The sequence below is a fragment of the Anguilla rostrata genome, chromosome 15 (assembly GCF_018555375.3).
Source record: "Anguilla rostrata isolate EN2019 chromosome 15, ASM1855537v3, whole genome shotgun sequence".
In the NCBI taxonomy this organism is placed as follows: Eukaryota; Metazoa; Chordata; class Actinopteri; order Anguilliformes; family Anguillidae; genus Anguilla; species Anguilla rostrata.
Genome location: NC_057947.1, coordinates 34,555,549 through 34,567,675, shown reverse-complemented (window position 1 = coordinate 34,567,675; position 12,127 = coordinate 34,555,549). Strand labels below are relative to the sequence as shown.

At 54.5% G+C, this 12,127-nt stretch overlaps 1 protein-coding gene across 8 annotated transcripts in view; it reads left to right on the top strand.

The window, feature by feature from the left end:
* LOC135240339 (pericentrin-like) overlaps positions 1–12,127 on the top strand; it is a 31,245-nt gene that overhangs the window by 16,488 nt on the left and 2,630 nt on the right. For 3 of the 8 annotated variants that reach the window (XM_064309690.1, XM_064309689.1, XM_064309696.1), the window contains 16 exons: positions 476–593; positions 893–1,084; positions 1,756–1,988; positions 2,472–2,603; positions 3,269–3,289; positions 4,171–4,371; positions 4,780–4,956; positions 5,260–5,427; positions 5,728–6,321; positions 6,732–7,091; positions 7,603–7,983; positions 8,281–8,347; positions 9,017–9,189; positions 9,505–9,699; positions 10,206–10,386; positions 10,880–12,006. In XM_064309690.1, the coding sequence (XP_064165760.1) occupies positions 476–593; positions 893–1,084; positions 1,756–1,988; positions 2,472–2,603; positions 3,269–3,289; positions 4,171–4,371; positions 4,780–4,956; positions 5,260–5,427; positions 5,728–6,321; positions 6,732–7,091; positions 7,603–7,983; positions 8,281–8,347; positions 9,017–9,189; positions 9,505–9,699; positions 10,206–10,386; positions 10,880–12,006 (4,320 nt within the window). The remainder of the gene's footprint in view (positions 1–475; positions 594–892; positions 1,085–1,755; positions 1,989–2,471; positions 2,604–3,268; positions 3,290–4,170; positions 4,372–4,779; positions 4,957–5,259; positions 5,428–5,727; positions 6,322–6,731; positions 7,092–7,602; positions 7,984–8,280; positions 8,348–9,016; positions 9,190–9,504; positions 9,700–10,205; positions 10,387–10,879; positions 12,007–12,127) is intronic. The other 5 variants (XM_064309695.1, XM_064309694.1, XM_064309691.1 and 2 more) reach the window with 5 other exon arrangements.

Here is a 12,127-nt window from a genome sequence, read left to right as displayed (position 1 = left end):
ATGATAAAGGTCTTAATAAATACGGCCCTATGATGGGTAGTAAGCTTACAGCATCCATTACAGTCTCTCATCTCATGTCATGGTATTCTGCTTGATAGATTGACTAGTGAAGTTATTATTTAGGGAAACCCTTTCTGAACCAGGGGTGCCCGTTCTTTTTTGTGAAAAGGGCCGGTGTGGGTGCAGGTTTTTGTTTTAGTCCGGCACTAAGACACACCTGATTCTGCTTGTGAAGGCATTGACCAAAGCGGTAACACAGTAGCAGAGGATAGCCCTGCTTGCTCAGGCTGGCCGATGGGCCTGTGCAGTGTGAGGTGGGGGGGGGTGGGGGGGGGAGTACGCTCTGAGGAGAGGACTGTGTTTGTCCTGCTCTCGTCTGTGTAGTCAGAGCAAACACAGCGAGATAGTGCGGAACGGCGGTGTACTTTCTCACACTCCGGGGCATTCTGTGATAACGCTCCTGTTTTTTGGGCAGTTGGAGCCGCACCCCCCGAGGCCACGGGTGCCCCTGGAGGAGCACCTCATCCAGAGCGGGCCGGACTCTGCCCCATCTCAGCTGCAGGAGTACCGCCCCCCAGAGCAGCTGCACAGGGGTGAGCATTGCTTCTGATTGGCTGCTGGAACTGTCACTCAGCTGAGTATCCGCACAGCAGTGGCTATGATGTATCTCCTTAATAAAATGGCTGAAGTTTCATTTTTATGTGTGTGTATGCATGTATATGCCTGTGTGTGTGCGCGTGTATATGCGTGTGTGTGACTGTGTGTGCATGTGTGTATATTTGTGTGTGTGTGTGTATGTGTGTGTATGCGTGTGTGTGTGTGTGTGTTTGTGTATGCCTGTATATGTGTGTATGCGTGTGTGTGTGTGTGTGTGTTTGTGTTTTGTAATCAGGGCCAGTTGAATTTGGCGCAGTGGAGAAGGCTGCTCTGGAGGAGGTGCTACAGCAGAAGGAGGCGCAGGTGCAGGGGCTGGTGGAGGAGCTGCAGCGGCTGGACGTGGAGCTGCAGGAGCTCCGTGAGGAGCGTGCCCTCCTACTCCGTCAGAGGGAGGCCCTTGCTGAGCCCCTGGGGGACACAGAGCGGGGTGAGGATGTGTCACATCCGCTTGGTTTCAGGAAGGAAGTTTAGAGAAATCAGCACTTAATGAATCCCACATTCACACGATGCCTGTAGAGCAACAGGCTCAAACTGGCCCTGTCCTGTACCTGTCCTGTACCTGTCCTGTACCACCTGTAAGAAAACTTGGTTACCAAACAGAACCACGGGATTGGAGCACGCTTGTGAGATCTGTGACCACAGATTTTTGCCGTGGCGATCATTCCATTCAGTGCATCCATTCAATGGCATGCAAAGGATTTGCCCCATGTGAAATGCGAGGGCGTACATGAGGTGGTGCAGCAGGTCGAAATGTTGCGTGTGTGGCTGAAAGCTCCAGGCCACGCAGAGCGGTGGTGCCCAATCATGTGCCGTGAAGGGGCGGAGAGTACGCAGGTCTTCATTCCAACCAATCGCTACACCTGCTGATTTCACAGCTTCATCCAGAGCGGAGGGAACTGATTAGTGAAATCAGCGGGTGTAGTGATTGGTTGGAATGAAGACCTGCGTACTCAGGCTCCATGACCCCATGGATGCGGCAGGGTTGAGGTAATGTGCGTGGCAGTCAGCCAGAGCGGGGTCTCAGCCTGAAGGGGGGGGTGGGTCCATTCACCACGTCCCGTGCACCCCCCCGACATGCTCTCCTCTCCTCCTCCACAGCGCTGCTGGGGGAGGCGCAGCGCCTCCTGCAGGAGAAGGTGGAGGCGCAGCGGCAGGCGGAGGAGGACCGGAGCAGGCTGGCGTCGAGGCTCCGGCTGATGGAGGTGGAGGTGGAGGAGCGGGACGGCGGCAGGCTGGAGGCGGAGGAGCGGCGCCGGGCCCAGGTGGAGGACCTCCGCCTGCAGGTCCACGCCCTGGAGAAGCAGCTCCGGCACCACCGGCAGTTCATCGACGTGAGTCCAACAACACTCCTATCACATCAAATCAGTTTTATCTGCATAGCGCTTTTTACAGGAAACTGTCACAATGACGCTTCACAGAGTAGCAGAACCCCCAAATCAGCCTGCTGTAAAGTAGGGGTCGAATGGAATCTAACGAAAATGTAATAACTTGGGGAACTAATATCCCATTACGCCAATAATTAATACATTTTCATTATAAATAAGCAGCCCTGTATGTGGGAAGCTATGGTCTGCTCTCAGTGCCCCAGGCACATGCCCCCGTGAGCTTTGGGCTGATCTGCTCGAGAAAGGAGGGTCACAAAAAGCATCTCTGAGTTCTGTTTACACCCCTCCGCGGTCCGAAGGAGAACAGGCTACAGAAGGAGACGCGCGTCTTGGACCGCAGTGCGACCGCAGGCGTTTGTGTAAAAGGAAAACGGTCGTTGCGGAGGCGAGCGCTGATTCGCCCGATTTCTCTGGCGCGCGCGTCCGCAGGAGCAGGCCGTGGAGCGGGAGCTGGAGCGGGAGGAGTTCCAGCAGGAGATCCAGAGGCTGGAGGCGCGGCTGAGGCGCTCGTCCCGGCCCCGCCCCGGAGGAGGAGGAGGAGGAGGCGGCGAGGAGGACAAGGTGGAGTCTCCCGCCGCCGCGGCTACGCGATGAGGGCGAAGCCACACATCCTCATCCTCCGCTGTCCCAGCATGCCTTGCGGACGCAAAGAATCGGCTCTCGTAGAAATCGAAAGGAGGCGACGTGAGAAACTGGCTTCTCATTGGAGGATGTGTGGCTTCAGCCTAAGAGCTGGCTCCGCCCACAGCTCTTTAGCGACCTAGCCTTCGGCGGCACGCAGGAGCGCGCTGAACGCAGCCGTGCTGAAGGTGCACGTTTCGCGCTCAGCAGGAAACGTGTACATCTTCACGCGGGAGGCGCAGCTGTAACTGATATTTAAACGTCCTGTCACGCCTTGCTCAGAGTTCTCTGTGTGTTAAACGCTTCTTGTGCTTAAATGGTAAATGCAAAATTCACAAAGTGTCACAAGGAGTTAAAGTGGCTCCAGACTGTGGCCTTTTTAAAGGCTTAATCGTGTTATGAAGCTTATGATCTTTTCAGTGTTCTTTTTGGCTGGACTGCATCAGCAGGGCCAGCCATACAAACGCGAATGTCTGCGACTGACTGACTGACTGACTGTGATAAAGTTACACCGCGCATGCCTGTGACGTCGGCCGGTTCGGTCCAGCCATACACTAGGTTTTAACCTGGTCTTGTTTCTTTTCTCTTTAATTTTAATATTATAGATTGAGGACTTGGTTCTCCAGGTATGGAAACTTAGCTCTGTAGATGCTTCAGTGCATGATGTGTGGCTTAGAGTGTTAGCAGATTTTTTATCTCCTGTCAGATACAACTGACATATTTTATCTGCGCTGATGTGTTTTAGCACTTTAAATTAACTTTAGCACTGGCCTTGAACAAATAGATTTGTGGAACAAAAAAGTAGATTTGCTTTGAGTCTAATTTTCCCCAACCTTTGAATCTTTGCCAAATTTTCCAGCCATGTTTAATTCATTTTGGGATGAATACAAATTTTTCTTTTGTTTGGGTTCAGGGCTACTTTAGATTGTCCACGCTCCAGGAATTTAAGAGATTATTAAACCAGTGACTAAGAAAGTTAATTTAAAGGGACAGCAAAATTTTCGCCTGTTGCTGCATATAGGTGCTTCAATTATTAGTTGAATCTGATGCTTTAGCATGTGTGCTAATGCTTTGTGCATGGAATTGCTCGGTTGTGCAGTTTTAGTGGCAGTAGAACTAGAATCTCTGCTTATTCCTTATCCGTATCTTTCTGATTTGTGTATGCTGTCAATCCTGCTTTGATCAAACGCTCTGTAGTAACTTCCTAGATCGGTTTTGGGAAGGAAAGCGGGATTGGGCTAAAAGTTTGGAGGTCATTTCATTCTCTCATTTCTGCGGGGGGGACTGCGATTATCGGTTGTTATGGAACGCAGGTGTTTAAATCAGACAGGAATAAGAGTGTGTTTTATACCTAAAATGGTTGTTTGCATGTAAGAATAAAGCTCACGATAACGCACGCGCTGGAACATGAATTTGCGAGTCCGATCCGCGGCTGCGGAAGAGAACCGTTATTCGGTTTCCAGGAGACGCGGCGCCGTAACGACTAACGATCGACTGTTAACGACAGGTGGAAAACCTGCGGGCGGCCATCAGGCAGAAGAGCGAGGACTGCGAGCGGCTGCTCCTCACAAAAGAGAAGTACCGCGGCGACGTGGCCGAGCAGAACGAGCAGATCCACACCATGGCAGCGCGCATCTGCGAGCTGGAGCGCGCTCTGTTAGACACGAGCCCGTCCGGTCACGCACTGGCCCCGCAGGATGCAGCGCAGGTAAGGCTCCCCCTAGAGGCTGAATGTGAAATACAGGATTTTCTGTTACTATTACATTGCATTTATTTGGCAGACGCTTTTATCCGAAGCGACGCACAATAAGTGCATAATTATGTTGCACTTTGCTAACTGTCAATCACAACATATTTCCTGAAGACACCACCGCAACGGAATGTTTGTCCTCCTGAAATTAGTCCACGGAGAAAAGGCTGTTTTACAAACGAAATTCAAACATCCATGACTTCTTAATCCCAATGTGCGGTGTTAGCAGGAAAAGCTAAATGGGCTTTAAAACTATCCAAGTGGAAATACACTTTGTAATACCTGCTAAATAGCCACAGTTTTACCCATGATCACAGGTGTCGCTAATAGCTTTTTTTTCTCCCTGGTGTTTAATTCCCCCCCCAGGACAGAGCCCCCCTGCAGCAGCTGCTGTGCTCCAGCTGCCTGCAGGTGTTTGCTCTGCAGCGTAACTTAGACGACCCCCGTCAGTGCCCCCCCAGGAGTGGGGCGGGCCACCCCCTGGACCAGCAGCTCCAGGCAATACAGATGGAGCTCCGTACAGCCGGTGTGGGGCAGGTACAGGTGGGGCTCAGTACAGGCCGGTGTGGGGCAGGTACAGGTGGGGCTCAGTACAGCCGGTGTGGGGCAGGTACAGGTGGGGCTCAATACAGCCGGTGTGGGGCAGGTACAGGTGCGGCTCAAGACAGCCGGTGTGCGGCAGGTACAGATGGGGCTCAATACAGCCGGTGTATTGAATTCATTGAATACTTTAGTTTGATCGGTAAGCTAATGCTGGTCTTCAGGGTTTAAAGTCCAGCGGCAGCCTCCAGCTGTCTGTATTTGGGTTGTGATGGTAACAGCAGCCTGTCTCATTCCCCCCCTCAGGAGAACGATCACGCCGTGCGCCCCCTCCCGGAAGCGGACGGCCACGAGGACACGCCCTCCGTGCGTCTGGCCCCCCCGGACCAGCTGGAGGAGCAGAGGCGGGAGATCCGCCAGCTCGGCGAGGAGATCCTCCGTCTCCGCCGGGAAGCCGACGCCTCCCAGGACCAGGTGAGCGAGTCCCGCCTGGCTGCTTCTGTCCTGAGAGCGTGTAGTCATGGTAACCACGCGGATCTGAGAATGTCGGGGTCACACTTATTCATTAATTTTAGCCCGTTGTGGTGTGAGAGCACTAATATGGGATTAGAATGCTCTTAACTGAACATTCTAATGCTGATGTCACAATCGCTGCTGGTAACTGAAAGCAATGGAGCTCTAGAACACCGACTTAGAATTTTGGGAGGAAAAAGTCCTACTCTACAAAGGGTTAATTTTATTTAACTCTCCCCCTCTTTCCCTGCGCCCCCGTAGGCAGCAGAGGAGGCGCGCGCGGAGGTGGAGGAGCTGCGGTCGCAGGTGGAGCACCTCCGCAGCGACAGGGAGCGTCTGCGGCAGGACAGGGAGGTGGAGGAGGAGCGTCTGCACGAGGTCATCCACAAGCTGCAGGAGGAGCTGGAGCGGGCGGAGTCCACGCGGTACGAACTCAGCACCTCCTCCGAGAACAGCCCCGCCCCGCCCCTCCCCCACACCCCCCGCGGCCTGGAGCACAGCCTGCGGCAGGAGCTGAGCCGCCACGCCCCCGTCCCAGAGCCGCGGGGGGAGGCGCACCCGGGACCCGGCGGGACGGGGGCGCAGAAGCGTGGGGGAGACGCTCCGGACGGGACCGTCCCAGCAGAGACCCTCCGGACCGTGCTGGAGGCCCTGCAGGCCCAGGTTCAGGAGGGCCAGGCCAGAATACACGAGCTGGAGACAGAGAAGGAGGAGCTGAGGCAAGCCAAGGGCCACCTCCAGGAGGAAGTAGGAAGGCTGCGACAGGAAGTGACATCAAAGAGAGACCACATCCAGCATCTGAACTCTGGGCTAGGGGGAAGGACGGCGGGAGCAGGGGACCTGAGAGAGGTGCTGGTGAGTGTTTATTTCCAAAAGCAGCTTACTCTTAAATAAGCCCAGCAAATAGGACTGTTTGGGTGAACCAATCTGATCCAGCTCTGAGATCATAGTGCCATTGCAGATTGTTCATCTCTTGGATGGCTATTTTAGCCTGTTTTAAGTGCCCTTTTAAGTGGTTATGACTGGCTGAAAAATCCAGTTCTCTCTAAACCTGTATTTTTTTATTTAATGACGGCAGCCTTTCAGCCTTCCACAGCGCCACCCAGTGGTGTAATGTGAGCATTGCGGTTAGTGCTGCTTTACACTGGAGCACAGTCAGCAGGATCTGTGGCAGATCTGTAAGGTCTGTATTGGCTTTGGATGAATGCCTGGTCCCTGGTTACATTAATGGTTACATTAATGATCACATGTTGCGTTCCCATCAGACCGTTGCCGAGGAGACGCTGGCCAAGGCAGAGGTGGCTCTGAGGGAGAACGAGGAACGTCTAGCTCAGGGAAGGGCGGAGCATGAGGCCTTGTGGGCGGAGCATGATGCCTTGAACGAGGAGCATGAGGCCCTGAAGGAGGAGCATGAGGCCCTGAAGGAGGAGCATGAGGCCCTGAAGGAGGAGCATGAGGCCCTGAAGGAGGAGCATGAGGCTCTGAAGGCGGAGCATGAGGCCCTGAAGGCGGAGCATGAGGTATTGTGGGCGGAGCATGTTTCCTTGAAGATGAAGTTTGCTGCTGTACAGGAGGAGCTGGGCTCCAGCGCACACAGGACAGAGACGCTGATGGAGGAAAGCCAGGTGCTGTTTCTGCTTACTGTCCTTCAGTTAGCCACACTGCTATACTAGCCCACTTTCCCCGATTTAAACCTACCCTGGAGTTATCTAGTGCTTGTAAATATGTAACTAACAAACATTGATTTCTTTCTTGATGGTTAATAAGTAGAGTTACAGTTACAGTGCAAGCTTTTGAGATATTTGTAGTCTCTTAGAATTATTTTAGTTGCATGAACGGTTTAAGCTCACAGCTTGGAGTCAGTAAGAGCTGATTTCCTGTTATCTGAGCGTGCTCCTGTTATCTGAACGCTGATTTCCTGTTATCTGAGCGTGCTCCTGTTATCTGAACGCTGATTTCCTGTTATCTGAGCGTGCTCCTGTTATCTGAACGCTGATTTCCTGTTATCTGAGCGTGCTCCTGTTATCTGAGTGTGTTCCTGTTATCTGAACGCTGATTTCCTGTTATCCTAGCGTGCTCCTGTTATCTGAACGCTGATTTCCTGTTATCTGAACCTTCCTCCTCTCATCCTCTCAGACTGAGGACAGAGCGCTCGCTGACCTGGATATCCACAGCCAGCTGCTTGGGCTGTCCGGCCAGCAGGGGGAGCCAGAGAGCCGCAGCCTGCAGGGCGATGCCTGCACCCGACACGGGGCCCCCGGGCGTAGCTCCTTCCTGTCCGGCCTGCGGTACGAGGCCTCCCCACGCCCCCCGGGGGGGCTGCGTACCCCGAGCTCCAGCGGGGACCCCGCCTCTGAGCTCCCCTCCCCCCCGCTGTCCCAGGACCTTTCCCAGCCCCCGGAGGCCTTCAGCACCCCGCTCACCCTCTCCGCCTCCGCCTCGGAGCCCCCCTCCACCCGGGACTCCCCCCCCGCCTCGGAGCCCCCCTCCACCCGGGACTCCCCCCTCTCTGAGCAGGTGGGTGCTGAAACCTGAGAGGCCCGAAGGACCCGGCGTTACGGCAGAAATTACCCATGATCCTTCACTCTCCCATCCCTCTCGTTCTCAAAAGCGTTCAAGAAAAGCTCTGATGAGGGTTTTAGACCCAAAGCGTAGCTCTAGAATTAGCACTTGTGAAATTTGCAATGGAGAAAATGTGCAGATGTCCTTCTATTTGAATTTATCATTTTGCCCCCAGAACTGTTCTGAGTGTGCGGTAGTTCGCGTTATGCATTCCCAGCTGCGTGTTTGGTAACTGAGGGTAAACGTTGGCAGGTGAGGACGCTGGACGAGCGGTACTTCACCGGACTGGAGGAGTGGCCCAGCGATGCTGACTGCAGCAGTGAGTCACTCCCGCTCCTCTCTAGGGTCACTCTGTCAGCAGAGTGAAATACCCAGCTGTGTGCCGGGTGGTAGTTTTCACTGCAATTAAATGCAGCCACTGAGATCAGACCTGTAAGTCAAAGATAATTTATCATAACGTTATATGTGGCTGTTAACGCTCCTGTGGGAAAACATCGCTCTCTTTGACCTTAGAGTAAGGTAGTGTGGATGCCCAGGTAGGGAGGCTGTGTAGTTTAATGGGTAGACAGTTTGGCAAAGTTTGCAGGTTCGATTCCCAGTTAGGACACTGCCATTGTATGCTGCTATTTAGCACAATAATTAACCTAGGTTACGTCTGTATATATGCAGCTGTATAAAATCAATGCTATGTAAAAATGAAAAAGGTGGGGTTAGGGTTAGGGCTGTGGATAAAGCCACTGGATAAATTATAATATAATGGCTGGGCTGCTAGGGTAAGGGTTGCAGGTTTGAATCCCACATAGGACACTGCTCTTGCTATTGAGCAAGTTACTTCACCTAAATGACATATATATGCTGTATATATGCAGCTGTATAAAATGCACATTGTGTAAAAGTGTCACTCTGGATTGAATGTCTGTTAAAATGGCAGTAGTAAAATGCCTTTTTGGGGTAACCCGGGGGTAATGTGGGTGTGTTGCGCCCGCAGGCGTAAGCTCGCACCGGGACACCACTCTGCAGGAGCAGTGGGGTGCGCCGGAGGGCCTGAGTGCCAGTTTTCTGGAGTACCTGCACAATCGGGACATGTCTGTGGCAGGGAGGACAGACAGCGCCACGGAGAGCATGGGCCAGGACGCCGAGCTCCTCTCTCCCGAACTACAGGTTCCAGCATCCTCTCTGCTTTTCCACTGCCTCTTGGGTATCCTGGCGTTAAAGGGGTTAAAGGTCACATTAGCCTATGGGTGTGGTTATGGTACCACACCAGTGTCTCGAGTGATTGTAGAGGGAACTGCTGAGGGAGGAAGTAGCCGCTCCACTGGGAGGAAATGCCTTGGAGCAGTGCCTTGTAGTTCTTCCCTAGAGTCCGCAAGAAAAGATGCATTACTAGTAGCTCTTTGACACCAACTTTGTGAAATGTGTGTGTGTGTGTGTGTTTGTGTGTGCACATGTGTGTGTGTGTGCATGTGTGTATTTCAGAGCTGGCTGAAGAGGGTGTACAGGGAGGGACACAGGGTCCTCTCCTTGTCCGAGCGCCCTGTCCCGGTCGCCGTGACGACCCCCAGCCCTGACGAGGCTCCGCCCCCCTCCTGGCAGGCAGAGAGACGGGCTCTGCAGCAGACCGTCCTCTCCCTCAGAGAGCTGCTGTGCAAGATGGCCGCCAGAGAGCCCAAGGTCTGTAGCGCTTCCCGTGGGCAGGGTCTTAACTCTCCACCTTTTACCAATGCTGCAGTTTTATAAGTGCCTTAAAAGCAGGTCGTTCCTAAGTCATTACATATTAAAGGCATTCATGATTAAGTAGTTTTGCTTGTGTCTGTGTGTGTGCGTGCGTGTGTTTGTGTGTGTCTGTCTGTGTCTATGTCTGCCTGTGTGTGTCTGTGTGTGTTTGTGTGTGTGTGTGTCTGTTTGTGTTTGTGTTGCTCTCATGGCTGTGTTCTTAGGGCTGTGTTCACTGGGTTGTGTTCTTAGGGCTGTGTTCACTGGGTTGTGTTCTCAGGGCTGTGTTCACTGGGTTGTGTTCACTGGGTTGTGTTCTCAGGGCTGTGTTCACTGGGTTGTGTTCTCAGGGCTGTGTTCACTGGGTTGTGTTCTCAGGGCTGTGTTCACAGGGCTGTGTTCACTGGGTTGTGTTCTCAGGGCTGTGTTCACTGGGTTGTGTTTGCCTTTTTGTCTCTGTCCAGGAGGAGCAGTGGCGGCTGCACCTGGAGCAGCTCCTCTCCGCGGACCGGCTGGCCCTCCTGGAGGAGGTGCAGCACCTGCGCTCCCTGCTGTGCGCCTCCAGCCTGCGGAGCCAGGAGCAGCTGCGCCTCCTGCAGGCCTCCCTCAGCGCCGCACGGGGGGAGGGCAGCCAGTGCCGACACGGTGAGCCCACAGGTCAAAGGTCACGCGCCGTGCTAGCGATGCTAGCTCCTGAGCGGCAGGTTGCTCATTTCAGCTGTTGGAAAGTCACGCGCACGTGCTGGCGCAATGCAGCGGTCCTGAGGGACGGTTCAATCTGGCTAGGTTAACTGCTACAACGCTATCACAATACGCTGAGTTAAGACTAGCCCTGTGAAACAGCTCCTGCAGCTGCTTGAGTCCTGGTGCGCAGAGGAGTTTCAGCGTCAGTGCTTTGAAGTGAGAGGTGTAATAAATGTCTGGGGAGCTAATGGGACATCTGGGTTTTTTTTTTAACTGCTACATTAGCATCACAGATACTGTGAGTATAAGAGCAGCCCTCTGTGAAACAGCTCCTGCGTCTGTCTGTGAGTCCTGGTTCTGCAGACGGACGGATTTTCAGAACGTCAGTGTGAACTTTCTGATGCAGGAATGAGAGGGTGTAATATATAATGCATCTGTGTGTTCATCCGCACAGGGGAACTGCTGGAGCCCCATCTGACGGAGAGGCGTCTGGGACGAACGGATCAGCAAACTACGCAGAGGGCAGGAGGGGCGGAGCAGAAGGCCCAGCTGTGGGCGGAGCAGACAGGAGGGGCGGAGCAGAAGGCCCAGCTGTGGGGGGAGGAGCAGAAGGCCCAGCTGTGGGAGGGGCTGGTGAGCACGGAGATGTCCCAGGAGGCCGAGCGTCACCAGCAGAGGGAGCAGTCTCCCTGCGAGGCACTGATCACAGAGGAGAGCAATCGAGCTATTGACCACGCCCACAGCCTGGAGGAGGAGGTGCAGAGGAGGCAGGAGGCGCTCAGACAGCTGGAGGAAGAGGTGCAGAGGAGGCAGGAGGCGCTCAGACAGCTGGAGGAGGAGAGGGTGAGCCACGTCCACAGCCTGGAGGAGGAGGCGCAGAGGAGGCACAAGGTGCTCAGACAGCTGGAGGAGGAGAGGGCGAGCCACGCATGCAGCCTGGAGGAGGAGGTGCAGAGGAGGCGTGAGGCGCTCAGACAGCTAGAGGAGGAGAGGGTGAACCACGCCTGCAGCCTGGAGGAGGAGGTGCAGAGGAGGCGCAAGGTGCTCAGACAGCTAGAGGGGGAGAGGGTGAACCACGCCTGCAGCCTGGAGGAGGAGGTGCAGAGGAGGCGCGAGGTGCTCAGACAGTTGGAGGAGGAGGCGCATAGGAGGCACGAGGTGCTCAGACAGCTGGAAGAGGAGAAGGCGAGCCACACCTGCAGCCTGGAGGAGCAGGCCCGGCAGCACGAGGAGGCGGTGTCCGAGGACAGGAGGTTCATCCAGGAGCTGCGGGTTCAGCTGGAGCAGGAGCGCGGGCAGAGCGAGGAGCTGGCGGCCGCCGTGGAGCGTCTGCACCGGCAGGTCGTTCACACCAAGCGGCAGCTGGAGGAGGAGGCGCAGAGGAGGCGAAAGGCGGCTCAGGGGGAGCACAAAGCCGCCCTCGGTCTGGAGGAGCAGAGGCGCAGAGCCAACCAGCTGCAGGCACAGCTGGACCTCCTGAGAGAGGAGGCACGCTCTGCGAAGGAGGAGCGCAGGACACTGAGGAGGCAGGAGGAGCAGGAGGAGACAGACAGAAAGCACAGCTCCATCTGTCACAGGCTGGTAAGTTGGGCATCAGTACCCAACAGCAGTCTGTAACAGCAGGAACTCTTCAGACTGCAGATAGATGACTTCTGTGTTCAGAGATTTTTTTCTTCACATATTTATCAGAAAATATACCGGT